Genomic DNA, 26913 nt, shown 5'->3' with positions numbered 1-26913 from the left:
GGAGTGGGGGTCCGGGACACCCGCCCGGTGGGCGACGCTAGGCACTCCCGGCCCCTGGGCGGGCTGGGGTGCAGGAAAGGGAGGGAGGACCCGGGAGGGAGGCCCAGGAGGGGCGGGGCGGGAGCAGCTGCGCCGGCCGCCAGGCGGGCGCGGTCGGCCGAGCCATGCGGGACGTGAGAGACGTGTGGCAGGCTCTGCGCAGTCTGCGGCGTGTGGATTTCAGGGAGCGCCGCCTTCTTCCTTCCAATCACAGCACAATCTCAGGGGGAGGTATGCACCTCTGCAAGGCAGGGCCCCGCTTCTGTGCTGACGCGCGGGGTGCAGAAGCCACATGCATGGAAGACCACCATGTGGGCGGCAGTCCCCGCTAAAAGCCACCCGGATCTTCACAGGGTGGGCACTTGTCCTGTGTCCCCAGCTGATGCAGGACTCCGAGGACCGTGGAGGAAGGAAACACATACACCCCCGCCCCCCAAAAATGGCGAGGAAGAGATGTGAGCTGTGCTGGATAAATGTCATGAATTTTAGGGATCTGCCCAATTAAGGTGCCACCTCCCAGTAGTTTTCCGGGGGCTTACAGTCAGGTCAGAAGAGGCTCTAGTTTTCCCTCCTCATCTACTCAGAGAGATTAGGGTATATTGAAAATATTGTCAATGGTGATCACAAAGACCAATAGGACTCCATCCATTTCAGTCCGGCCTCCGGGGCTTTCCTGTTCCCTTTGGTGCCCAGCCCCTTGGGTTTCTCAGCAGCGGGCGGGGGAGGCAGGGAGAAGACCAGGTTCCAGCTCTCAGGGCTAGGTGTTGGGGGAGCAATGTTCCGCACAACTCAAGGTTTCCAAAGGACTCAGGAAAGTGGGTGCGGGGAGTAAGAAGGACCAGGGAAGCCCCCTCCCCGCGGGTGGCACGAGTCGTGGTGGGTGAGACTCACAGGTATTTTCAGGGAGCAGCTTTGGCAAGGGATGACCCAGAGACCTATGTCACACAGGAGCTCTCGTCATCCCCGTTCTGGCTTCCTCTCTAAGGTAGCAGAGACCCCCCTCCCCGAATCCCCCGACCTCTGTCCAACCTGTAGCTCTAAGCCCGGCTCTTCAACTTGAGGATGCCTAACGTGGATCGCGTGTTAAGAATGTGGAGTTTTGGGGGGTCTCACTCCCAGAGAGGCTGAGTCAGCAGGATGCATCTTAACCAGCATCCAAGGTGATTTGGCCGCGGGGGTCCACGCACCACACTGGACTGCTCCGCTTCTTGTTTCCTAGCGCCGCTGAGGTCATTATTCTGGGAAGCTGGGCCAGTCATCTTCAGGGGACGGAGGACGAAGCTCAGCGTGTGGGGCTTTTCGGCCAGAGCTGAGTTGAGGGCGTCCTCACCGGGATGGCAGCAGCAAGGCGCGCTGCTGCGGCTGAGCTGCAGGGGGCGGCAGCAGGCCGGCTCCGGGCCGGCCCAGCCCCACGTGAAAGAGGGCTGGATCCCGAAGAATGCGTCCCCGCCCCGAGGCTGACGTGCGCGTAGCTGCCGGTCGCGACTCTTAAAAGCCCGGGCGCAGCGCGCCGCAGCTTAGCAGAGCTGGAGAGGCGGCGAGCCGGAGGGGAGGGCCTCGGCTCGAGCCGGCACCCGGGGACCGCGGCTGTCACGGCGCTCCGAGCATCCCGGTGGCTTCCCGAGTAGACGCGCCCGGCCGGGCGGCAGCTGCAGGCACAGCCCTAATCCCCTGCCCTGTCGCCGCGCCCGTGGAGCCCCACGCCCCGGGCGGGCGTTCGTGATTTAGCACAAAGCACGTTTCCAAAAAGCGCACGGGAGAGCTCCCGCGCCGCGCTCCGGCGCACGCACCCCCCCTTCCCCTTTGTTTCGGGGGTCGACAGGCTGCTCTCCCCAAGTCTGAACTGTTCGCGGGGGGCGGAGGGCCGCCGAGTCTAGGCTGTGAAGATGCCCTTGGAGCTGACTCAGAGCCGAGTGCAGAAGATCTGGATCCCCGTCGACCACCGCCCCTCGCTGCCCAGATGTGAGTGCAGATTCGCGCGGGGGCCGGGCTGCAGGGGAGCGGCGCGCCGCGTGGAGAGCCCGGCCATTGTGTGGCGGGCGCTGGCGGGGCGCTGTAGTGCCGACTGCGCTCCTCCGGCGCGCTAGTGCCGGGCCCGGCGCCGCCCTCCTCGGCCGTCCCCGCGGGCTGGGGCCGGGCGCTTCCCGCTCCTCCCCGCGGGCGGGCGGGTCCCGTCGCTGCGGCCGTGGGGCGGGGACGGTGCGGGTGGGGCGCGGGCGCTGCGCCTCCCCCGGCCGGCGTCGGGGGCGCTGTGGCCGTGCCCGCCGCCCAGCCGTGCTCTGCTCGGCTCGCGCCGGGAGCGCGGGGGGGGGGGGGGGGGGCTCGGAAACTCCGAGCGCGCCCCGGCCTCGGCTCCGGAGCGCGGGGCTCGGCGCGCAGAACCGGGCGGGAAGCCTTTGCTGCGGGGACGCTTGGCCAGGGACGCCCCCCGGGCGGTCCCCCAGCCCGGCCGACTCCTGCCGAAGGATTCGGCAGGTCTTTCCCCACCCTTTCTCTGCCTTGGCTACCTCCCCTGCACTCCGCCTTTCTCCCTCCTTCCTCGTCGCCTCTCTCTCCCGCTTTGCAGCGTTCTGTTCTTTCTCTACATTCCCATGTCCTGTTTCTCTCTTCTGCGTATCTTTACTCCCCACTTCTCTATTTCTGTCTGCTCCCTCTCTCCCTCCTTATCTCCTCGCTCTCTCTTTTTTCTTCAGTGTATTTTCTTTCTCCTTTCCCTCCCTCCCTCTCCCGGCTTCCCCGTCCAGTTCCTGCTCTGGGGGCGAGAAGAGAACTGCCGGGAACCAAGCCTGTGCTCCTGGGTTTGGGGAGGGTCCCTGGATCAGAGACCGCACATTCGGCTGCATTTTGCGCGCGTGCGTGAGCGCACACACACGCACACACACTCACACATGCACACAGTCCACCGTGCTGTGCTTGGAATTTGCTGGCAGTTCCTCTTCCTGCCCTGTCATCGTGGCACATGCTTTGGAAAGGTTTGCCTTTTACCGTGGGCTCTGTCCCTAAGCTGCGGAGACAGGCACCTATTAGAAGGGCGGTCCCAGGGATTTGAAGGCAACACCTGCTGTGGAGGGTGCATAGGGTCAGTCCGGTGCTGGGTGTTCCGCTTCAGACAGGGCAGGTTTCCTGAAAGGGAAACATGGGATCCTGTGGGCAAATCCTCAAAGTGCTTCTAGGCAGTGACGGCTCCTGAGTGCCAGGCCGCCTGGTGGCCTCTCCTGCTGCCACGTTTCCCTGGGGATGGTCACTGAGGCCATGGGGACATCTTGCCACCTCAGGCTTTGCCCAGGTCTGAATCACCAACACCCCCTCCCTGCCCCAGACAGGAGGTGGGGAGAGCTGGCTCTGGGGTGCTTCTAGGTCATCCTGGTGATGGGGACCTGGCATGGTGCTCCCAACACGGGGGGCTGCTTCTCCACCAGCTTATCCCCTCAGCCGGACCTGGGCCACAGAAGCCTTAAGAACTGGTTTTTTTTGCAAGGTAGCCAAGGGCAGGGGCTTTGCAGGTCTGTTTCTGGCACCCAGCCCTTTCAGATAAACTCTTAACTAGCTTTCTACACTGGGGCTGACCATAGGATTCCCCGATCGATAGTGGGGAATACAGTGCCCTAAATTGGGAGGGAGATATGGCCATGGCGAGACGCAGAAACAACCCCACCCTTTTGGACGTTTGAATAAAACCAGTATTTCTGGAGCCCTTTGTAAACTGTAATTGGCCATACAAATAGAGGTGGGTTCTCTGTATGTACACACGTGTTTGCAGGTAAGCGTGTACACATGTGAACGCATTTAGCCGTCCCCCGAGGTTTGGGGTGAGGTGTGAAGTTCTGAGATTGGCTGGCGTTCTCTCCGTTGTGAGAACTGGGGAGACAAGTGTGCAGCTATGCTTGCTTCCTCCGGCGTCCGGAGACACATCCATTAGACGTTATCAGTCTGCACGTCTCACACGCAGATGAGAGATTTTGCCTAAAATCCCTGTGAGAACCATTAGAGCCTGGTGTGTGCCTGGGGTGGGGAGAGGGGTGTGGGGGCTAAAGCTGGTGGATTAAGTCTCTTGTCCCCGCCCACTCCTGGAATCCCTGTGTGTGGTTCTGGGGTGTAGTCTCAGACACATTCTTCCTTATAAAATCTCTGCAGCCTGGGTATTTTTTATATGACCTTATTTCATATCGTATCATCGTGGTGTCTTTCTGGGTTGATAAAAATCACATTTGTCTCTCAGCAGAATGGGGAAAAGAGGGTATTTCCTTTTGGAGCATCTTTCCTGGTTCCTTTCCCTCCCCCATCACCTTCCTCCCCTTTTTTAATGGTATTTGGAAACTTGGGTGGGTTTTCTTCTAAACCTGTTACCATCTTTCTGAGGGGTGTGTAATTGAGGTTCTGAGGCAAACTCCTCAGTAGAAAGATGGCATGGTGAACATTGCTGTTCGTGTACAGAGAACAGTCAGACGACAACAGAAAGTTCCAGATGGGTTCGTTTGACGATGTTTCAGTGTCTAAAGCACATCAGTTGGGTGTCTTGTTGCTACACCCATGTGGTGATAAATCCTTCTGACCAAGCCTGCAGTTTCCTTCCATTGCAAGCCGTGCCAGGACTTACTGACCAGGAAGCAACTGACAAGGAAGTAAACGACAGGCAGGCAAGGGCGAGCAGTGCGTTTAGGACCTTGTAGTTCACCTTGTCCTCCTCCCAAGAACCTTTATGAGGCATCCCTCCATTTCATGGGCAAGGAGACTAAGACACGGAGAGCCCTAGGAGCTTGGCCAAGGTCCGAGGCAGGGCTGGGGCCCTGCCTCAAACACTATTTATTTGACTCCGTGCTCTGTCCTCTCAGCCACTCTACAGCTTGCCTCCCAAAATTGTCCGATGATTCACTAAAATGCCCAGTGCCTCCCCATCGCTGGCAGAGGCTGTGTCAGATTAGGATGGCCGTTCGGTGGCTGAGGGTTAGTTAGGTACGAGTTACAGTGTGCGTGCAAAGTAATGGATGCTTCGGTATCCAGCGGTGGGACAGAAGAGCTTTCTGGGCCTGCCTTCTCTTACCCCAGGGCCAAGTGCTTGAAACCCTCCCAGCGAGCCCTTCTGAGATGGCGGGCTCACAGCAGGTGTTTGTGAACAGTGTTCGCTTTGCTCCTACAAACCTTCCTGTAGACACAGGGCGGGGGGACTCCCAGCGGGACCGCCTGGGATTTGACCCCATCCGCACCCACAGCTTGCCTTCCTTCTGAGAGACCCCTTCCATTCGTTTTCCTGGAACTTTGAACCAAAGCCCGATTACCTGCTTGCAGAAAAGAGCACCAGTGACTTGGCGTCTCTGGCGGTTGGCACTTTGGTCGAGTGCCTTTGGGTGGAAGGAGGTAGGGGAGCAACAGCGAAGTGTCTTCAATGGTTTCTTTTCTGAGCATGGGTTGTGGGTGTCGGTGTGGTGGGTGAGGACAGCTGTTGAGTGCCTGCTGGTGTCCGTGCATTACACGCTCTCCGAGAGGTGAGTCACTTAATCTGGGGAGCAGGGCCAGAACCGGAGCCCTCGGATGCAGCCTCTCTGCAGGGTCAGGGGGTTTCTCCCAGCCCACCTAGCTGACCATTTTTAGGACTGACCCCGCAGGTCACCCTATAGGCTGGCGCTCGCTCACTGCCCTCAGCAGCTGGCCTCCTGGTTGTCATTTGCTTTGCTGTATCTACTGGTCAGCGTGCATGATGGGCCGGGACAGCGGTGTGACTGGCCGTGGACAGTCAGCGCTCAGCGCAGGTGCTCCTCAGGGATGTGGACTCCGGCTGCCCAGTCCAGACTCACCCCCCGGCCATGCCCAGCCCCAGCGCCGGTGCTCCTCTCTCCGAAATGACTCTGCATTTATGTGCTCGTACTCCGTCTCTTCCCCAACCCGGACCAGGTGCTCGCCCATGCAGGGACGGTGGCCACATAATGCTTGGCGCTTGCGGGGCACCCAGCACGTGTGTCCGTTGGGTGAATGAGTGAATGCGGTGACAGGAGTTGAGGGTGAGCTCCCAGAACTTGGGGACTTTCTGTGAGCTCTTGCTCAAGTGTCAGCGTTAACCCTGGATGACGCTTTTAGCCTAAGCTCCATCCCCCTCCCTGCATAAACCACAGTCAAGGGGTTTATAGTCTCTGAACCCAGCCGTCTTTCACCCTTCGACGTAGGGAACATATGTGTATCCCCTTAAACATGCGTATGTGGACATCCGAATACATGCGAGTATAAAATCTTTGGCGGGGGGGGGGTGGTCGAAAAGAAGTTACAATGTTACACATGTGTATAAGATGAAATGAAACACATAGGAACTTTTGGGAAAACTCGGTGTTAATGCTGTTGAGGGAGAGGAGGAGAGAGCAGAGCGTCAGAGAGTGTGGTAGGAGAGGTAGGAGGAGGCACTCTTCTTCCGTGGGTTAATAAAGGTCTGCAGAGAAGAAGAAACAGAGGGCCTGGGGGGGAACTGAGGCAGGGGCAGGTGATGATAGCATGAAGGCATTTGAGATCACCTGTGGGTTTAAAAAAAGAGCGGGAGGGGTGAAGGAGAGTAAGACTCACAGGTTTAGTCAAAAGGTTTCTTTGCTCTGAGACCCGGGAGTGCCAGGAGGGAGGGATGGCTGCGGCCCCTCTCGCAGTTTTGCTGAATCTTGTACGAGAAGCCAAAGGAATGGGGAATGGCTTCTGCTTTGTCGAATAAGAGAGTGATGACTTATTTGGGTTTGAGATTCAACTTGAATCCTTGGCTTAAGATCTTTCCTCTGCCATGTCCATGTGGTTTTTTTCCTCCCAAAGGATCGACTGCCAGGGATTTGTGCCTAGGATGACTTGATAGTAGAACTAATCCCCCATTTGATAAATCGGTCAGCCTCTGTCTCCACTTACTTGGCATGAGTCCATCACAAGTATCCCATGCACGTGCACAGCTGGGGTGGTGGACAGAGGAAGGGAGGGAGAGAGTGTGTGTCCGCTGGTCCCCGCCTGTCCGGATACTCTTGGGAGCAGTGGCATGGTGGAGAAATCAGATACGAGAGAGGAGAGCCAGAGTGGGCTTGGGCGAAGGATTAGTAGATTGAATGTTGTTTTCGGGCTTAAGTGAGCAAGCAGACTTCCCTCGTGAGTCACCTGCAACTGCCACAGCGCAAACAGCAGGGTCTGTCTTGTGTCCCTCCTGGTTTTCAGGAAGGCCATCACCTTTCTCTTCTTGCTCCTTGGACTCAAGAAAGCCCACTGGCGCTACTTTGCTCCATTTGTGTGCTCATCCTGGCCTGTTTTCTACAAACTTGTTTGTCTCCAGCCCCTGGGAGCTGGGGAATCCCAGTCAAGGGTTTTTGTGGCTCCTGAATGTCTCCTGGCTTCTGATGGCCTTTCTTCCTCCTCACTCTGCATGGAGAAGGTCGCCGATGGTCTAACACATGAAAGCAGCAGCCCCCTCCATGCTTTGTTTCCTTCCTCCTTGCCCACAGCCCACGGGTCCAGGGAGCAGCTCCTAGAATGACATGGTGGGTGTTGGCACTTGTGATCTCAGTTTGGTCACAGGCTGAGCATGGGACCGTGCTGGGGCGTCCAGTTTGGGGGGGGTGTGCCCTCCTTCAAGCCTGTGCCTCTCGGTGGCCTGGTGGCTCTCCTTCCTTTGCCATCTGGCACTTGCCTGCTTAGAAAGAGACAAGGCCCCTGTCTCAACCTGACTTCTGCCTACATCTTTGGTTTAGTCTCAGTAGCTTTGCCTGCATCCACGTGGCCAGTGTCCGGGAAGCAATGGCACGTAGCTGACCGGGAGAGCTAGCCTGACTGTGGCAGCCGGCAAGCCCAGGCAGGATTGCGGGGCTGGGTGGGAGAGGGCAGGTGGCCGGTCTCATGCTCCCAGCGGGCGGCCGCTGGCACTCTTGTCATCAGGATGCTGGAGTCCCCTTAGAGTCTCAAGGGAAGACACCAGCCAAGGAAATACTATACCTTAAATGTCCAGAACAGGGTTCTTTGGGTTCCTTTCTTAAAACTCAGGGGAAACCTCTCTCCCTGGTGTTTTATCTTGTATTGAAACACCTCCACTACTGTTAACCTCACCCTCATTGGTGTTGGTGGGGGGGGGGTCCCTTCCTTATGCACCCCCACAAAGTGCTTTCTCCTGTGGGGTTCATAACGGGGTTCCTGGATGGGTTTAGGGCCCTCAGGGATCGGGCTGTATCTGGGGTTGGGACAGCCCTTGCCACCCATGACCTGAAAGCAAGATGGAGACATGTAACTGGGTAGGGGGGGGAGGGTCCTCTGGTCAACAGGGGACGGTCTCAGCCCCACTAGACTGTCAAACACCCGGGGTTTTGAGGTGGGAATGAAATCACAATTTCTGCAGAATTTGCCAGTTCGCTGTGGGCCAGGGATTTTGTTCATCTGTGTGCACTGCTCTGTGGCTAACCCCCTTCTTTGCTCCCCCACAGCCTGTGGGCCGAAGCTGACCAACTCCCCCACCGTGATCGTCATGGTGGGCCTCCCAGCCCGTGGGAAGACCTACATCTCGAAGAAGCTGACTCGCTACCTCAACTGGATCGGCGTGCCCACGAAAGGTGAGGCCACAGGCCCGGGCCATGGTCCCATTGATTTCTGCCGTCTTGCTCACCGACCCCTGACACCGGGAAAAAGTGGCTGCTGGGACCTTGCAGGGCCGCTGTGGGGCTGGCCTGTCCCCTGTGGTTGTGAGAGTCCCTTCCTGGCTGTGTCACTCACCACGCTGTCTCCATTCCCTGACTTTGTGTTGGGATGTTTTCCCCCTGCTGCTCTGTCGTCCCCCACTGCCCTGCCAGCCGCCCAGCTCAGCTCTCCCCTCCTTCAGGAAGCCTTCTCTGGCCACAGAGTCTGTGGGGATCTGTGCCTCTCAAGTTCCAATAGCACTTTGTTGTGACAGCCTTCCGTTGACTGTCATGGGCTCTATGCCTTGTGCTCTATGCTGTTGGTTACCTTTTTATGACTGGTCTTTCCAACAACACGGCAAGGGTCATGGGGTCAGCTGAACTCATTCTGGCATCTGCTGTCCCCCACGGTGCCCAGTGCCATGTGTCTTCAGTGAGTGCCCGCCAGTGCTCTGTGCTTCTGCCGGGCATGGGCTGCTGGGTCAGCAGGAGAATGGCCGACCTGGACCCTGCAAGCAGCGTGAGACCCCATGCTCTGCTGGGGACCGGGTGCAGAAATCCTTGCCCTGTCACCCCTTTGCACGGCTTCACGAAGCTGGACCGCCCCAGGGCAGTGGAAAACCAGCTCTGGGAAAGCGGGCCACCCTGAGCAGCACTGGGTCTGGGCTGCCTTCCCGACTCTCGGTCCTGCCAGTCGGGGTCTGCTTTCCGGTGTCCCTGTCCTAGTGCCATCGTGCTCAGGTTGGCATTGGTGTGTTGGCGTGGTTTCCTGTTTTCGAGAGAGCTCCTGATTGTGTATGTGGCTCCCTCGTCCCTGGGGCTCAGCGGAGGGTCCTTGTGTCTGCCTCTGCAGTGTTCAACGTTGGCGAGTACCGCCGGGAGGCCGTGAAGCAGTACAGCTCCTACAGCTTCTTCCGTCCCGACAACGAGGAAGCCATGAAAGTGCGCAAGTAAGGCCCAGTGGCTGCAGGGGCCGGGACGTGGGTCTGCGCTGCTCCCCGAGGGCAGCTCAGCAAGAGAGGGGGGACGAGGGCGGGGGAGGAGGTCCAGGCCCACCTCCACCAGCCAATTAGCATGGGCCTCGGCCTCTGTGAGCCTCCGGCTTCCTCTGCTCCCGGGGGTCCGGTTCAGCGGGCGGCAGACAGAGGTCAGCGGCCATGTGGCCCTGAGAGCAGGGCTGTGGGGCCGGGGCTGGCAGCTCAGCGACAGAGTGGCCGGTCGCTCTGTTGCTTACGATGATGGGGGGCCGCTTGGGCCTCCCCGCGGGCCGGGCTGGTCTGAGGCGGGCGCTCTCTCTCTCTGTGCTGCAGGCAGTGCGCGCTCGCCGCCTTGAGGGACGTCAAAAGTTACCTGACCAAGGAGGGGGGCCAGATTGCGGTGAGTCTGGGGAATCGCCAGCTCTGTCTCCTGCGCAGTAGCCGGATGGTGCCCTGGAGGGAGGGAGGTGTAGACACAGGGCAGAGCAGTGCCCAGAGCCACTGCAGGGACCCCTCCAACAGGGACAGGGGCCCCCATCCTGAGAGTTTGGGGAAGCGTGTGGCTGGAGCGGCACAGGGACCCAGGAAGGTAGTGAACTGGGTGCAGACTCGGGCGGGGCTGGTTGGTGTGCTCTGCTCACCCCTCCGTGCGGACCCTACCCGCCCAGGCAGGCTGGGCCTGGGTCGCTCCCGCCATGGCAGCGGGTGTCCCTTCCGTGGGCACCCTCCCCTGTGTGATGCTGGTGTTCGTTTGCTTTAGGTCCCCTTCCCACCCTCCTATCTGTCCCCGAGGGCCGGGGGCACCTCTAGAAGGCCAGGCGGGGGTGGGGGCAGGAGCACGGGGCGTGGTCTGTCCTGGAACCAGTTTTGGCTCACACCTAGAGGTGACAGGCCCGACCTACTTGTGCTTTGGTAAATACTATTCATCTGACACCTGGGCTCTTCTCTTCACTGCCCTTGTTTCTCCCCATCAGGTTTTCGATGCCACCAATACTACCAGAGAGAGGAGACACATGATCCTTCATTTTGCCAAAGAAAATGATTTCAAGGTGAGCCAGACTCCTTGTCTTGCTCTGGAGTATGTAGGAGCAGGGAGAACACGCACCTCGGGGACGGGCTGATTCCTGTGTCCGGGGCCCCTGGTTCTTTACCTCCCACTGCCCTTGCTCTGCTGCCTGCAGGTTGGGTCTCACTGGTGGGGCTCTGAGGAGTTACTGTGGGAAACGGGGAGTGTGGCGGACTCGGGATTGAGCAAGTGGTTCATTTTATGTGTTTGGGTGTTTATAAATGGGGTCCTTCCTCCTCGGATGTGGTGACATCAGAGTGACACCAAAGTCCGCCCTTCGTGTTAATCACATTTGTTGTTTCCTAACTTTTCGCTTTGCTTCCTTCCAGGTGTTCTTCATCGAGTCTGTGTGCGACGACCCTATGGTTGTAGCCTCCAACATCATGGTAAGAGCGCGTAGGACCCCAGTCTAGGGCAGCAGTGAGAGAAAAGTGGGGACCAGGGCCCAGAGCAATAACCAGATGCTGAGAGCGGAGGGCTCTCGCAGCTTGTTGGTTTTGTGTAAGAGGTGGGGTCCAGGGAGGCAGGAAGTGGTATTTAACTTAGAAGCGTGTTCTCTTAACCGGACTGGCTTTATCTGGGCTCCTTGCAGACAGTTGCCAGAAAGCAGTCTTTGTGGGACATAAGAGATGAAGCAGGGGACTGGGCACAGTTTCGTGAGTGGCAGTAGCTTGGCAGCCTTGGGGGGGACAGGGGCAAAGGGCAGCTTACCCCTCCAGATGGGGAAGGAGGCAGTGGGCTGGACTCTTTAGCTGTTAATGACCAAGTAAAACTCCGTAGGACGCGGCCCACTTCAAAGGCAGAGCCACCAGCTGTGGGAAGAATGGAGGCAGTAGAAGTCTTCCCGCTTCTGTATCTGTGACATTCCCTTCTCTCCCGGTGCCGAGGGGGAGGTTTGCCCAGATCAGCTGAGGGTAATTGTCGGCTTAATTTGATCAATTCTTAAATTCTGCCGCTTGAGAGCAATACATCCTAAATGGAAACAGTTACCACGAGGACTTTACCACAGGTCGCCTTCCCAAGGAGACCGTTTTCTCTCCAGCTTAAACACGGGAGAATCCGGCGTGTTTCTAATGAGAAGCAGTGCTGATGCTCGTCCAGGGGGACGCTCCGGTTGGCTGTACGCAGAGTGGCTGGAGAGTCTCTGGCTTCTGGCACTGGAACGCTTCTCCAAGGCGGTGGGAATACTTACGAGCGTTTCTAGGAAATGAGTTTATGTTTCAGGAAGGGCTCTTCAGACTGTGGACAGTCTGTCGGGATTAGTTCAGTGTGTCCAAAGGAGGAGGCGCAAAATTACGGGGACGTAGGACAGAAGTTGCTGTGATCCGAACAAAGGGTTTTGCTGTGTTTCTTGGGTTTGGTTCTGCCATTCTGCTTGGTAGCGAGGCCCCGGGCAGGTACACAACTAAATTTTCCACAGCGAGTGTCCCCACGTGCTCCGCGGTGAGCTCGCCGCTTACCTCGTGCTCCACTGAGACACCTGGTCATTTGCCCCATTTCAGAAACCCGGGGCTCTGCTTCAGCCCCGGAGCAGGGCTTAGGCCCTTCCATGGCACTCTTTGTGGTGGCCGTGCTAGGGGGAAAGGGATCTGGGAACTTAGATCGTTTTTCACTGTGGTAAAATATCCAGAAGACCAAACTGGCCGTCTGACCCGTGTAAGTGTGCCAGCGTGTGGGCATTCAGCATGCTCACACCTCCCTCGCTGCGGTCACCCCGCCTCCCCTCCCCACCAGCCCCCGATGGGCAGAATGTTTCATCTTCCCAGACTGAGACTCTGCACCGTGAAGCACTAGTCCCCCACTTAACTTGGGTTTTTGAAGAGTGCCAGCCTCTCTCGTGGCAGTGCTAGACGTTGTAGGGGAAAAGAACACCTGCGTTAACAAATTCTGAGTTTGCCTCCAATCTGTCCCGTTGCTCAGCCCTGTCACTTATCGGAGATGGTGGGTCTGAGGGTCATTTTTGCTTCACTTCCTTCCCAGGAGAGCAAGCCTTCGAAAGGACGGGGTGTGTGGTCCAGGTGGAGAAGCCTAACTGGGGACCAGTTACAAGCCTGTGGTGCCCCACATGGGTGGTGGCAGGAAGGCTGCTAAGTAGCAGCCTGCTGTTGGTGTGGGGAACGTCTCAGATGCTTATCCCGAACTCGAATTGAGGGTTGGCAGTCTGGTGGTGACCTGGCTACTGGGTCGATCCGGAAGCGTGGCCCATTCAGATGTGTTCATTAGAATCCTTGTGGGTTTCCTGTCTCCATCCTTCCGGAGAGCGATCCTCTGTCTCCCCTGGGTGCTTCCCAGTGTAATCATCAGGCTCTGACTCAACCCCTGGTGTATTTCTTTTTTTCCTCTTAAATGCCGTGTACGGTCATCATTATTCTGAGCTGCTCTGTACTTTCCCGGTTTGCAAGCCTCAAATCCTGCTTCGTCTAAGCAGAAAGCCTTCACAGCATGATTCATCAGCTGCCTCTTTGTGGTGTTACAGGAGGTTAAAATCTCCAGCCCGGATTACAAAGATTGCAACTCAGCGGAAGCTATGGACGATTTCATGAAGCGAATCAGTTGCTATGAAGCCAGCTATCAGCCCCTCGACCCCGACAAATGTGATAGGTAATTCCTAAGATGTGACCGTTTCTGAGTCCCCTGCTTTAGTGTTTTCTTGCCGTCCCCACAAAGTGCTTGCTCCTGGATACTTTCATCAGCTCTTTTATTTATTTATTTATTTTTAAGATTTTATTTATTTGAGAGAGAGAGCATGAGAGGGGTGAGGGGCAGAGGGAGAAGCCGACTTCCTGCTGAGCAGAGGGCCTGATGTGGGACTCGATCCTGGTACTCCAGGATCATGACCTGAGCCGAAGGCAGTTGCTCAACCAACTGAGCTACCCAGGCGCCCTTTCATCAGCTCTTTTAAAACCTCTTTAGAAAAAAATCCTTGGGTGCCTGGGTGGCTCAGTCAGTTAAACGTTTGCTTAACTCAGCTCAGGTCATGATCGCAGGGTTGTAGGATCGAGTCCCGCAGCGGGTTCCCTGCTCAGCAGGGAGTCTGCTTCCCCTTCTCTTTCTGCCCCCTGCCCCCTGCTCATTCCATCTCTCTCTAATAAATAAATGAAATATTTTTGAAAGTAATATAGAAACTTTCGATTGCATGTCCGGAGTCAGTGTTTCAGGCGCTCACTGTGTCCGGGTGTGGAAGGTGGATGCTGAGCCCAGTCTTGCTTCTGTCCCTTTGCTGTGTCCTTTCTATTCTGTTCTGTCGCTTGGCTGGCCCCCTCTTCTGGGAGGCAGGGGCCTCGCGACCACGCGTGCGGGCCGGTTCTGTGTCCGAGACAGCAGACGCCGCGTGGGCCCTCACCGAGCTCACAGCCGGACGTGGGGGTTCTCCGGGGCTGAGTCTCCGCCACCGGCTTCCGGCCGGGGCCTGCGGGGTGGGGCTGCGCCGTCCGGGGACCGCGGGTCATTGCCGTGCCTTCCCCTGCAGGGACCTGTCCCTGATCAAGGTGATCGACGTGGGCCGGCGGTTCCTGGTGAACAGGGTCCAGGACCACATCCAGAGCCGCATCGTGTACTACCTGATGAACATCCACGTGCAGCCCCGCGCCATCTACCTGTGTCGGCACGGCGAGAGCGAGCACAACCTCCAGGGGAAGATCGGAGGGGACTCGGGCCTGTCCAGCAGGGGCAGGAAGGTAGGGCAGCGGGGGCAGGGCGCGCTGCGGAGGGACCCGGTGGGTGTCGCATGCGCATGCGCACCTCTGGGGCGGGGCGGGGCCTCCGGGGTCCTCGGGGAGGGTGCGGCTGCGGGGGTGGGCGGGGGGCTGCTCCTCGGTGGCTCCCGGGCTCGTCCCCGCTGTTCTGATGGCAGCAGAGAGATGTCCCCGTTGTGGAGTGGGACGCGTCCGGTGGGGGGCAGGGCAGGAGCCTGAGTCCAGCCCGGGTCCCCCTGTCCTGCGCCCTCTCAGTTCGCGAACGCCCTCAGCAAGTTCGTGGAGGAGCAGAACCTGAAGGACCTCAGGGTGTGGACCAGCCAGCTGAAGAGCACCATCCAGACGGCCGAGGCGCTGCGCCTGCCCTACGAGCAGTGGAAGGCGCTCAACGAGATCGACGCTGTGAGCGCCCGACCCGACCTCGGCCGTGGGGTGGGGGGGTGGGGCGGTCTCCTCCTGTCGGGCCACCTGGAGTCAGAGCCCTGGCAGACGCGCACGTGCTGCTGTGCGGGGCGGGGGACCCTCGCCGTGACCTCTGCGTGTCCCCTCAGGGCGTCTGTGAGGAGATGACATACGAGGAGATCAAGGACACCTACCCCGAGGAGTACGCCCTGCGGGAACAGGACAAGTACTACTACCGCTACCCCACGGGGGAGGTACGTGCGCCTGCTCCCCACTGGCCCACAGCGGGTGCGGGGGCCCGGGCGGCCGCCCCCCAGTGACCAGGCGCAGCAGCTGCGAGCTCTGGGAGGTGGGGCGGAAGGGCTCCTGCGTCCGGCCTCCGCCGTGCCCCTTCCATGTGTGTTCCTGGCGCTGTCCCCGCCGATTGTCATCCTCCGGAGAACCTTGCACACAGCTCCGGGAGCAGCGCACTTTGTTCTCCCGGGAGCAACGGCCAGAGGTGTTTCTCTGATGAGACCCTCATGGAGCAGGAGAGGACAACAGTTGGGCGATCATTCGCTCCGCACAAGGGACCCCCCCTTGGGTACAGATGAGATGGTGGACGTGTCATCTCAGGTCACGTGCACTCATTGAATTGATGCCACGTGTGGCCCTGTCTGGCCGTGTGAGCGCTGGACGGAGCCTCTTGGACGGATCCTCTGGAATGTGCCCTCAGGCTCTGCTTCAGGCTGCTGGGTGACACCTAGTGGGTCCTTGCTGTCTGCAGGCTGTCTCAGTCTTTGTCATGTCTCTGTTCCCGCGTGCTCAGGGTGCTGACCTCCTCTGTGGCCCTGGCCCCGTTTCTGGAACCTGATTAGTAAGAGAAAGAGAGTGGGCCATGGAGGGAGTGGCGTGAGTGAGAGCCTTGGTGGTCTTTTTTAAAAGCCACAGGCCAATCGTTTGTTTTTCAATTTCTTTTTATTGAGAAGGTCCCATAACGTAAACTTTGCCATTTTAAAGTAGATGATTCAGTGGCTTTTAGTATATTCCCAATACTGTGGAACCATTATCACTAATTCTAGAACATTCTATCATTTCACAAGAACCCGCAGCCTGTGACTCCTTGCCCCTAGGCCCCGGCAACCACGGATCTACTCTGTCTCCGGGGAGATGTCTGTTCTGCACAGTTCATAGAAATGGGGTCGTACAACACGTGGTCTTTGGCGTCTCCACACGTTGTAAGCACATGTCAGGATGTCATTCCCTCCGCCCCCCTGTGGAGGATCGGGAAGCAGCCAGGAGAGAGGATGGTTTACATTTCTCTCAGAATGTCCAACAGGGGGACGATCCCCTTTCCTGAGAAGCCAGTGGGTCCCCCGGTGCCCAGAAGGGAGGCACAGTGGAAGCACCACTGGCTGGCGACCGGTGCTCAGTTGATTCCATGTCCTCTGGTTTCTGACCACAGAAGAGGTGTGACTCAGGTGGCCGAGCTCCTACCCTTCCCGCATGTGCCTCTGCTCCAATTCAATGTCCTTGTCCCTCTGTCTTGCAGTCCTACCAGGACCTGGTCCAGCGCCTGGAGCCGGTGATCATGGAGCTGGAACGCCAGGAGAACGTGCTGGTCATCTGCCATCAGGCCGTCCTGCGTTGCCTCTTGGCCTACTTCCTGGATAAGAGTGCAGGTGCCACCGACCTTCTAGGCTTCCTCTTGGTGGGGGCTGGGATTAGGAGCCTGTCGGGCTCCCCAGAAGGGAAGAGGGAAACTGGCCTTGGAGTGTGGGGTGCTGCAGACCCAGACCTTCCCCACCCAGACCACACGGTCGTCTGCTGTGCTGCTGAGTGTGAGGGGAAACAACGCGGCGCAGGGCTTCCTGGCCAGCCCTCGGGAGATCCTTCAGAACCCGGTTCTATGCACAGTCTGATGGGCCCAAGGGCTTTGTGAAACAGCCTCCCAGGATAGCTGCTCACATCCCGGGGGCTTTGGGCCAGGGGTTGGGTCCACCTCTAAAGAACAAAGTGCCCAGAAAATTCGTGAGACTTAAAATTTAAGCCTGTGTCTACCCAAGCGTCACCGAATCCCCATGCACTTAAACTGGGGAATGACTTTTTTTTTGAAAATTCTAATGCATTGTGTGAGAGTGGGTTTGGGGTTGGTTTTGATCACGTTCTTTGGGCTAGGTGCCTGCCTGGAGCAGGAGGGGGCCTTGTGTGGGGTGGAGACGCTTGTGCTTGGCGGGGACCCCGCGGGTGCTGATGCCATGGCAGAAGCTGTCCCTGGGGACCGGCGAGTGTCTGTCCTCAAGGCTCATCTCTCATCGTGGGGCCCTTACGCTTCTTTTCAGAAGAGATGCCTTATCTGAAGTGCCCCCTTCACACCGTCCTCAAACTGACACCTGTCGCTTACGGTGAGTGTAGTTACGTGACCCGTGCCGCACCCAGCTCCCCTGGGATGGTGGCTCCTGGTTGCTCCAGGGCTGGAAGTGTCTTGGCCTCTTGCCCTGGAAGCCAACCCCTGTGCCCACCCCCCTCAGGCTGCCGTGTGGAGTCCATCTACCTGAACGTGGAGTCGGTGAGCACACACCGGGAGAGGTCAGAGGTGAGTGCACCCCACTGTCCCGCGGTCATCCTCCGTCCTGGGGGGTCTCTGTGGTGTGACAGGGCTAGCGGCTGCGATCCCTAGGGAGGCCCCCACATGGCGTGGCCTGTAGCCATGCACCTGTGTCCCCTTTAGCCCCAGGTTCTTGCTGGAGTGGTTTGTTTGGAATCGGCCGGTCTTTGTGACGTCCTCCCCTGCCTTTCCTTTTCAGCCGTGTGTGTGTTCCCGCTCTGTCTTTATATGTGGCTTCTTGCCTGCTTCTTTTTCTTACTTTCCACGCTTTCTGCCCCCACTTTCGACGTGACCCAGGAAGTGGGTATTAAGGCGGAAGACACAGTTCCCTCTTGTGAGTGTAATTGTAGCCCAGCCAGTGTCTTTTCCTTTGGGGTGGCTGAGACACCTTCTGTGTCCTAGAGTGACTGGTGCAAACAGGATTAGCAAATTGCTCAGTCATCTTGCTGCAGAATGAGCAAGAAGATGAAAGTCGTGGCAAGGGGGTGGGGTTGGACAGGCGCTGTGGTTTGGGAAGTAGGGATTCTAGGGACAGTGGGTAGAAGGTTTCATCAGGAGACCCCAGGCCTGGTGGCATCTGATTTCTCAGGGAAGCAGCCAGGTTGGGGCCCCCCACGGTCAGAGCAGACCGCCGCCCGGGCGTGGTTGGGAAGGAACATTGGATTTGCTTTCCACTGACTGTCAAACCATGACACTTCGCCAGGTGACCCTTTCTCTTCCATGGAGTGTGATGTTCCTGTCTGTGCAGGACACCCACCTCCCTGTTCCCAGGGAGCTCGGCCAGAAGATTTTGGCATGAAAAATCCCACCTTCCAGCAGCCATTGCCTGGCTGGTGGCCTGAAGGGGAAGGAGGATGGACGGCCAGCCACGGCCCTGTGACGGCCCCCACTTCTGAACCTGGGCAGTGGGGTGAGAAGCAGCCTCCCAGCCTGACTCAGCTGGCGGGGCTGGGCTGCAGCTGGGCTCTGGTGCTTCCCGAACCCCTCATTGTGTGGAACGGGGCCGTGTCGGGAGGGACACAGGCCTCCACTCAGGCCCCTCTGCAGGCTGCAGAGTCTCGGGGCCTTGGGACAAAAGTCCTCCTTCCCGTTGCATTGTCACTTGATCCGAAGGCTGGCATTTGGCTCTGGCTCTGCCGTTTCTGCCCACCTCTGATTTTCTGCTTCTTTGGTCTCCTGGTGGGGGTTGAAGCTTGCATTTCTTGTCCTCAGCCAGGGTGTAGTAATGGGGAGCAGGAGACCACCCCGTCTGCTGTGTAACCTCAGCTCGTGGTCAGCGGGGGGAGCTGACCCCTCCCCCCTCCCCCCTCCTTTGTCCCCTCCCCCCCACCCCCTCCTTTGTCCCCTCCGTGGGGACCCGAGCCTCGCACTCAGGCCTCCGCTTCCCTTTCTCGGCTCTCTTGAAGGCTGGCAGCAAGGTTCTTTGCTCCAGTCTCATTACCTGCCGCGCCTGAATGACTGTCTGCAGAGCTGTCCGGCCCTCACCTGCCTTGCAAATGTCGCATTGGTCCGAGTGGACATCTTGGAATGTTTTGGCCGGGAGGGGCTCAGCACGCGCCCTCAGAACAAGCACCCTCCCTCGTTCTCGCTATCTGGGAGTCACAGGACCAAATCGCGACCCTGTGGTCCCAGGGCTAGTGACCATGGTCCGTTTCGAATCTGTAAAATCCAGAAGCAGAGAAACGTGTTTTGTTCGGTTTTGGGGGTTTTTGTTTGTTTGGTTGGTTTTTTGGTTTTCTGGTTTTTGGCTTATTTACCTCCCCACTCCTTGTAACTGTCGCCTTCTCTCTTTTGTCTTTGTCTCGCTTAGGACGCAAAGAAGGGACCTAACCCGCTCATGAGACGCAATAGTGTCACCCCACTAGCCAGCCCTGAGCCCACCAAAAAGCCTCGCATCAACAGCTTTGAGGAGCATGTGGCTTCGACCTCCGCTGCCCTGCCCAACTGCCTGCCCCCGGAGGTGCCCTCCCAGCTGCCCGGACAAGTGCGTTGACTCCTTTCCTTTCTCACAGCCAGTGTGGGGCGGGAGGAGAGCCCCCGTGGGCAGTGGCGGCCTCAGACCAGGCCTGCGTGTGTGGGTTGGGGAGGGGGACAGCACATGGACACACCCCACCCACAAGGTTCGTGGCACCCTGGGGTCCTTCCTCGCCGGCCACGGCTGCACACACGTGCCTCCTTTCTGAGGAGCCGTTCTTCACGGGGCAGAGCTGGGCAGAGTAGAAGAAATGGCCAAGTGTCTGTGTCCCACACACATTCCTGAATACTTTTTTCTCAAACAAAATGGAAGACGAAGGCCTAGTTCAGGAGTGTCCCTTCAGCTCTGGGTCACGGGCCACACATGGCCCGAGGATGCCTTTTCAGTCCCAGGCCGATAGTCGAGGAGCTTCCTTACATGCTCCCTCTCAGGCCCTGTTGTACAGAAGCATGTTCTCCTCCAGAGCCGGGGTAGAGCCCGGGCGGCCACGTGCGCAGGGTGGCCCGGGGAGGGCCACCTTCTCACACAACACGGGTGTCACGGAGTACCAGAAAGCAAAAACCCAGCTAGCTTTCACTTGTTGGGTTTGCTGTGAAGAGGAAAAGCTGACAGATGGTGGCCCTTGGGCATTAGGATTTATTTTCAGAAGAGCAGTCTTTTCTCTGTGGCAGCCAGGACTCTGCCAGTCTGTGAGACCTAGCAGTCCCCAGGCGTGGATTTGAGGGCCACCTCGAGATCGCCGCCCTCCTCCCACCATGTCTGGGCTCTTCACAAAGAAGTCGCAGGCTGAGGCTCATTTAAATCTCGTGGTGTCTGCCCTTGGCGTTGTGCAGTGGGGTGGGGAGTGCCGGGCCGCCTCAGGCAGGCCACCGAGCCTCTTCAGGCCTCAGTTTTCCCATCTGTGGAATGGGGAAAGAGCACCTACTACAGAAGGCGGTTCAGACGGGGTCCTCCGTCCTGATCGTCTCGCACGCTGGTGTCCATCTCTGCCCCGGCTTGTAAGATGTTACCTGGTCTTTTTATGAAAACTGAGAACTGAAGTGGTTTCTGGGTGACGTTTAGTTTTGGTGTGAATTATGGGGTCACAGTTGGAAGTTAAGAGGCCGCTGCCACACGTACTTGGGGGGACTGGCCCAGGCTGGCGTTGGGTGGCACCTGGGGCTGTGCTGCAGGGTCACAGAGGACTTCCCTTACTTTGACAGGACAGTCCTTCGAGGTTCAAAATCCTTAGAGTCTGGCAGCTATCAGGTGGGGCCCGACGGGAGGGTCCACAGGGCTTCATCCCAGCAGAGAATGTCCTGGTTTCAGATGACTCGGGGCCTCTACGCTGTCCCTCTACTGACTTCTCTCTCTCTCTCCACTTTTTCTCTCTGCAGCCTTTGCTAGGGAAGGCCTGTTTGTAAGTATTTTTCTCTGGATGATTTTGCTACTCGCACCTCTTTCTCCTTGCTTGCCAGTTTGGCCTCCTGCCTGATAAAATGTGCAGGACGATGACACTGTTTGTCCTCTCTGACAGAGAAAGATGGCCTTGGGGGAGGCGGAGGGGGATTCATGAATTTTTAGAAAAAGAGGCAAGAAGCAGCCCGGCCCAGCTCTCTCCAGGGCGTCCTGCTGCCGCCACTTGCCACAGCCGGCTTCCTGTATGTCCCTCGGGCTCCCGGTTACTGCTGGTGCTTGCAGTGGTCCCGGCTTGACCTAAATCTGCTTTTTTCTGATTTTGGCACCAGGCTAGGTCTTATGCCTGATGCGTCGACTTTTAAGTCTTTTACCTGCCCTAGGAGAGGCCTTTCATGTTGAAAGGAAAAGTAACACAGAGCCTTGTCTGCAAAACAGAGGACAGACTCTGGTGGGGGGCACTGTGGTGGGTCTGCAACCCCGTAGGCTCTCCCTTCTGTCCGAGCAGAGACCTGCTCCCCTGGGCGCCCCAGGACCCTGGCACTCTGGAGGTCGGTTTGGGAACCACTTCCGTGGATCTGGTTGTCCTGTACCAGCATCTGCTTAGTCTCAAGGGTCATGACCGGAAGTGGGTGCACCGCTCGAATCAGACCCATTGGTTTCCCCTGTCCTTCGCCGGAGTTCTTCTGGAACCAGCTAGGTGTCCACTGGAGCAGAGCAGCTGCTAGAGAATTCAGAGTCTCCACTGCTGCGGTGGTCCCCACCACAGAAGGAGCCAAGGCCTTCTGTCTTGGAGTTCCATTAACAGGCACCATGATCTGTCCCCTTCCCCAGCCCTTCAGGTCCCACTACCTGCCCATCCTCCCTTTTGCTGGTTGGGTCACCTGAGTCATGGGTGCAGGAATGGAACTGGCTTGAGGAGCTCGGCCTGCAAGCTTGGAAGTGTGGCTCGTTCTTGGAAAATAGGTGTTTAACATCGTGCTTAGATTAGGTCGCCCCAATGGCGGCGAAATCGGTTTTGCGATCCTTTATGGCTCATGGAAAACGGACTTGCTTGCCTGTGTTCCATGTCTTTGGGCCTTAAAATAACTCCAGGAGGTCCATGGGGTAGTTTTATCCCTTTTTACCAGATGAACGAGGGTAACTCACTTGCCTGAGGCTGTCCAGCTGGTCGGTAGCAGAGCCAGGACATGAATGGGTCCTCTCCCTCTCCCGAAGGCTGACCGCCTTCTCTCTGCTGGCTTCTGGGGACAATCAGGTCCTGTTCACCTACCCCTGGCCTGGGCACCTGACGTTTGAGGCCCCTGGGGCACTGCTCAGAGCTGCTTGGATGTCCTTTTTAGTTTAGAAGGCTCTCCCATGCAGCTGCCCTCTGCAGCTAGGGTGTTTCCTTACTGGGGGGAATTCGGTCTTAAAGACCATCTGTCCTGTTCTGCTACCTCCCGGCAGCCAGGCACTGTAACCGAGGGCTTCTAGAGCAGGTGTTCTGGTGAAACTGGCCTTCGGATCTGGAGCCTTCTACTTCTGCATCCCGTGCATGTCTTGCTCCTTTTGAGCCGTGGCCTGGTGTGACCAGGGAAGAAACCTTCAGGCTGCAGGGTGCCCCTCGGACACATCCCCCTTCCTCCTAAGGTGAAACTTGCCCGTGTTTGTGGCTCATAGTGCCTTCGGCTGGAATCCCTCCAGTTCAGCAAAAGCATGTCCTCTGCACCCGTCCACCTGCATTCCACTCTGGGGTCCCAGTGTCCGGCCCTACCTGGGAGTGTGAGCCCACGTCCAAGGTCGCAGGTACCCACTTCCCAGTGCTCAAGTCCAACCGAGCCTGGTTTGGGTCTTGGTTTTACCACCCTCCATCTTTGGAATTCTGGGCAGTTCTAGCACTTCTACTTCCTTGTCTGTAACGTGGATGCAGGAATGGTACGTGGTGTTTTGGTCATGAGAATATAGATGCAGTGATCAGCAGAGTGGCCGGCGGTGCACAGTCCGTGCCCGACTGGACACCAGCCATTACCACGGCAGAGACAGTGCCCCGGGCTCCGCTGGGATGCCCGAGGCACTGCGTTTGTGCTCCTTCTGCATTTGGATGCCCCCCCGCCCCCGCTCCTTCTGCACAGGCCAGGGGGTTTCTTCTCATGAGCAGCAGGAGCACCGAGAGACGGGGCAGTGGGGAGAACCCCTGGGAGCTTCCGGGTGGTGGCCCGAGGACACTGGCCACCGTAGTTTCCTGGTGAAACAGGCCCTCCAGCCTGGTCAGATGCTGCACCTGCCGTCCTCCCCCTGGGGCGGTGCGAGTGCTCCGGCCGCAGGACCTCATGCATCCGTGATTTTTAAATTGCAAGTGCACACGTGACAAAGGAGATGCTACTAAAGATGTTTGTTTTGTTCTTTCCCAACATGTTCTTCCCTTCCCCCCACTATGCTTGAAAGACGAACTGTTTGTCACATTTTCTCAAAGTTTTCTCCTTACTAACCTTGGCAAGGTAAATGGCTCGGTGCATGTCCCTCTCTGTCCCCTCCACCTCTCCCTGGGTCATGGCATCTCAGCCTGTCGGGGCATCAGTCTGTGTGAGGACTGGCCATTGTCAAGTCTGTGACTCATGCACCCCATGCCGGAGAACTCGTGTTGTTTCAAAGCAGCACCATTGTCTCAAGGTCCTCCCTCTCTCTCTCTCTCTCCCTCTCATTTCCCTCCATATGGCCTGAGCCAGGGCACCATGTGTGAGTGATGTGACGTGCCCCGTGCCTGCACGCCCCAGTGTCATTGTTGCATCTGTCATCATTCGCGGGCGCTCGGAGCCGTGGGCGTGAGAGGTCCGAGAGCTGGGGGGGAGCCAGCTGCTGTGGGGGCCTGGGCAGCTCCTGGAGCTCCCATGCCATCAGTGGCAGGTTGCAAGGCTTAGAGGTCCTCCCGGGGAGATACCCACCCAACAGACACCGCCTTGTGAACCCACGACAAGAGGTGGTCTTCTCCAGGCGTCCCCACTGTGGGCCCTTGGTTCTGCACGGGAGCCTGGGGCAGAGGGGGCTGCCAGGGTCCCTGCACCCCTGTGTGCCCGGGTTCCACTCTCCCCTTCACCCCGCCCCCCGCAGAAGGTCTCAGCGGAGACAAGGATGGGAGAGAACACTTTGAAAAACCCGTGTTTCCTTTCTTGGCGGGGCGGGTGAAGGTTGGGCAAGAGCCCGCCACCATGCAGTGGTGGCTGCCATCTGGCCCCCGCTGACTGAAAATGCTTTTTAAGGGGATTTGATCCTGGTTGGCTTTATAGGGGTGGCACTTCCAGCAAGGATTGCTTTTGTTAGAACAGGAAGAGAGCTTGGTGGCACTGCCTGGCTTCCTTGTGTGCGTCCTCCCCGTGCCATCCCACCGGCCAGTGGCCCCCATGTTCTGGCTGCCGAGCCCATGCTCCTAGATAGAATCTGGCATCCAAGGGCCGGAGTGCACGATCTCCTTGGGGGAAGAGCCCTCCTGCCTCTCTGGAGGGCTCCTGGCCCATCTCCTGCCCGGCTGCAGAGCAGCTGGACTTCCCTGGGGGTAGGGGGCAGGTGGGGCAGGGGGGCAGTTTCATGGCTCTAAGTGAGCTGGAGGGCTCCTGGCGCTGGCGCTGGCGGTTGCCTGGAGCTTCCACCCACGAGGGCTGCCTGTTCTTCCCCGCCTCCTAGAGGCAGATGTCAGGCCTCTGCCCCAGGGGCCCTCGCCAGGGCCCTTCTCAGGGCGACGCTGGGCATGACTTCCACTGGTCCTAGAGCCCACCTGGGCTTTCTTCCACGTGTCTGGCGACAGTGCTCTTCTGGGTTGTGCTCTTTGTGTGACGGAGGGGGTCATCTCACCTGCATGGCTTTAGTCTTTGGCTTTAGAAGCCTCGTGGACAAGAAGTAATGATCCCTCTTCCTCGCCCTCTCTTCTCCTGGAAACAGAACATGAAAGGCGCCCAGAGCGGCATCGACGCGAGGACACACTGAGGCCGACCCGGCGGTTCCATCCCAGTTCCATTCCTGCAGCTTACTTAGTGCTTTTCCCATCTGCCCGCGGCCGGCGATCCCAAGGACTTCTGGAGTGGGGTGGGTGGTGTGGAAGAGGGGCCTGCTGCTCGGAGAGAACCGTGCCCCCGACCGTGGCGGGGCAGCCGAGACCCCAGGAGGCCTCTCCCGTGTGCGTGCGTGGGATCTACGCCGTGGCTGCCCTCATCCCACGCCATCCCTGGTCCCACGGACCCTCCGTGTGGCTCGGAAAGGACGATGAGCCACGGAAGAGGAACTGGGAGAAGGCCCCGAGGAGGGGACGTCGGCCTTCATGCTGTTTTGTTTAGTTTCTGTGATCCTGACCTGGTATGTTCCCAGCGTGGGGAGAAGACGCTTGGCCCAGAATCCTAAAATTAAAAGGGGGGCCTAGATCCCAGTTGCTGAAGAGGATAGGGCTGGTGAGAACTTTCACAAGGCTCTTCTGTGCGTCGTGGCCCGGACACTTGCTGCCTTGCGAAGGAAGGATTCAGGCCCGCGCCCGGGCTGGGCCGGAGGTGGACGGAGAAGGCTCTGAGGCAGACGCGTGTGTCGGTTGGGCTGTCACCCCGCCACGGGCCACACCTTCCTTCCTGGGTCCACATTCTGCTTCTGGAGATGCTCAAGGACAGTCTGGCTGCTTCAGCAAAAGGAACTATGGCGCCGGAAGAGCCCCGGGGCCTCCCCTGCCCAGGCCGCTCTGCCATCTCTGCTCTCCTGCCTGGAACTGAGGCACGGGCGAGACGGCTCTCCGGGAGCTGCTTGCTTTGGCACTTTTTTAGCTGGCAGGAGGCGGACAGGAAAGTTGCACCTTTTCTTCCGGAACTTCCATGTTTGGGGTTCGTGCCCTCGGGTGCCAGAGCTCGGGAAGCACATGGGGAACAGCATGTGCACGAGATGGGGAGCTCAGAGGGACCCCAGTCCAGCAGCCGGGAAGCAAGTTGTTCGGATCCATGCCTGACTGACCCGGAGGCAGAGCAGAGATGAGGAGGGCTCTGGAGTCCTTCCTTTAGGATGTTCACTGTCACCCTGTGCTTCCCGGGTGGGTCTGGTGGCCCAGCCGGGACACCCCCCCCCCCCCGCCACCTGCAGCTGCTTCCTCCAAGAGACTCTCTGGGCTCCTGGCAGGCCTGAGCTCCATCCTGCCTGTCTTCATGGAGCGTCTGCTATACACCCGGCCCGGGGCTGGGCTGCTTGGGATTCCGAAGAAGGGCATGTCCTCATTTGCCTTGATGGCTCCTGTGGCCTTTCTGGGGGTGGTTCAGAGCAGGGCTGTGGGACCTGTGGTTTTGAACACCTGTAGCGTCTGCCTCCTGGTTTCTCCTTGCTGTCTCCGTGGACTGGGGATGACAAGGCATCCGGAGGCCCCAGAAGAAACGATTTGGAGACTCTGTGGTAGAATTTGTCCAAATGACCTTTCGAAGAATCTCCAAAAGCTAGTGCCAAAGGTCACTTCCCTGGCTCACCCTCTGCTTTCACGCTTGATGGTCTCGCCCCTTTGAGCTGACGAGAGAGTTTCTGGGGGTCGGGTCGGGGTGGGGGTGGGGGGCTCGGACATCCAGAGCGGGGGTCAATGCATGTTTCTCTGCTTGGGGTTCAGTGGGGCACTGGGACGTGCTTCTGCTACCATACAGTCAAGTTCACGGATTTCACACCGAAACATTCAGATCCTCCCCCATTCTTCCCCAGTCGGCACTTTGCCCGAGATGATGTCCGACGTCTGTGTTCCTGTGTGACCGAAGATGGGTTATTGTCCCTTTCTTGCCACCTTGAGTCTCGGTAGATGGCAAGTGTGTGCGGACAAGCGTGTGCTGGTAAGTTGGTTGTTTTTTTAGACAGAAGGGCCTGCGGCGTACGACTTTCTAGAGTCTCTCTTTCTGGCCTCCCTGTCACACTGGCCACCAAAGCCGACTGAGTTTTGACCCTTCCCACCGATCCCCGGGGCTGTGTGCGGGTGCCCTCCCTGGCCTCCAGCTGCCGAGGTCCGTACCTACGGAAGCGAGCATCCTGAACATTCGTTCGTGCAGGCCCGATGGGGCCAGAGGACGTCAACACAGATGAGGAGAGAGACCCCAGAGAGAGCGCAGTGCTTCCCGACGGAAGCCGCTCTCTGACTTGAGGCGCCGGATGGAGGGCGTGTTTGAGCTGTGGTCATGGGGGGCTCCGGCTGCT

The 26913-nt window shown here is 58.4% G+C and overlaps 1 protein-coding gene across 4 annotated transcripts in view; it reads left to right on the top strand.

Moving 5' to 3' along the window:
• PFKFB3 (6-phosphofructo-2-kinase/fructose-2,6-biphosphatase 3) overlaps positions 1 to 25049 on the top strand; it is a 70622-nt gene extending 45573 nt beyond the window's left edge. The window contains exons 1-17 of one of the 4 annotated variants that reach the window (XM_032881641.1): positions 1568 to 2001; positions 8460 to 8585; positions 9502 to 9598; positions 9959 to 10025; positions 10600 to 10674; positions 11021 to 11077; positions 13168 to 13292; positions 14161 to 14368; positions 14642 to 14788; positions 14938 to 15042; positions 16320 to 16449; positions 17110 to 17172; positions 17299 to 17363; positions 19186 to 19359; positions 20727 to 20749; positions 23173 to 23225; positions 24661 to 25049. In XM_032881641.1, coding sequence (XP_032737532.1) covers positions 1926 to 2001; positions 8460 to 8585; positions 9502 to 9598; positions 9959 to 10025; positions 10600 to 10674; positions 11021 to 11077; positions 13168 to 13292; positions 14161 to 14368; positions 14642 to 14788; positions 14938 to 15042; positions 16320 to 16449; positions 17110 to 17172; positions 17299 to 17363; positions 19186 to 19359; positions 20727 to 20749; positions 23173 to 23215 — 1581 coding nt within the window. In that variant the 5' untranslated portion in view covers positions 1568 to 1925 and the 3' untranslated portion in view covers positions 23216 to 23225; positions 24661 to 25049. Of the gene's footprint in view, positions 1 to 1567; positions 2002 to 8459; positions 8586 to 9501; positions 9599 to 9958; positions 10026 to 10599; positions 10675 to 11020; positions 11078 to 13167; positions 13293 to 14160; positions 14369 to 14641; positions 14789 to 14937; positions 15043 to 16319; positions 16450 to 17109; positions 17173 to 17298; positions 17364 to 19185; positions 19360 to 20726; positions 20750 to 23172; positions 23226 to 24660 lie in introns of those variants that run through there. The other 3 variants (XM_032881644.1, XM_032881643.1, XM_032881642.1) reach the window with 3 other exon arrangements.
• The last annotated feature ends 1864 nt before the right edge of the window (positions 25050 to 26913 follow it).

This window comes from Lontra canadensis, unplaced genomic scaffold (assembly GCF_010015895.1).
Source record: "Lontra canadensis isolate GAN:19392208 unplaced genomic scaffold, GSC_riverotter_1.0 scaffold76, whole genome shotgun sequence".
Taxonomy (NCBI): domain Eukaryota; kingdom Metazoa; phylum Chordata; class Mammalia; order Carnivora; family Mustelidae; genus Lontra; species Lontra canadensis.
This window is presented reverse-complemented; position numbering and strand designations above follow the sequence as displayed.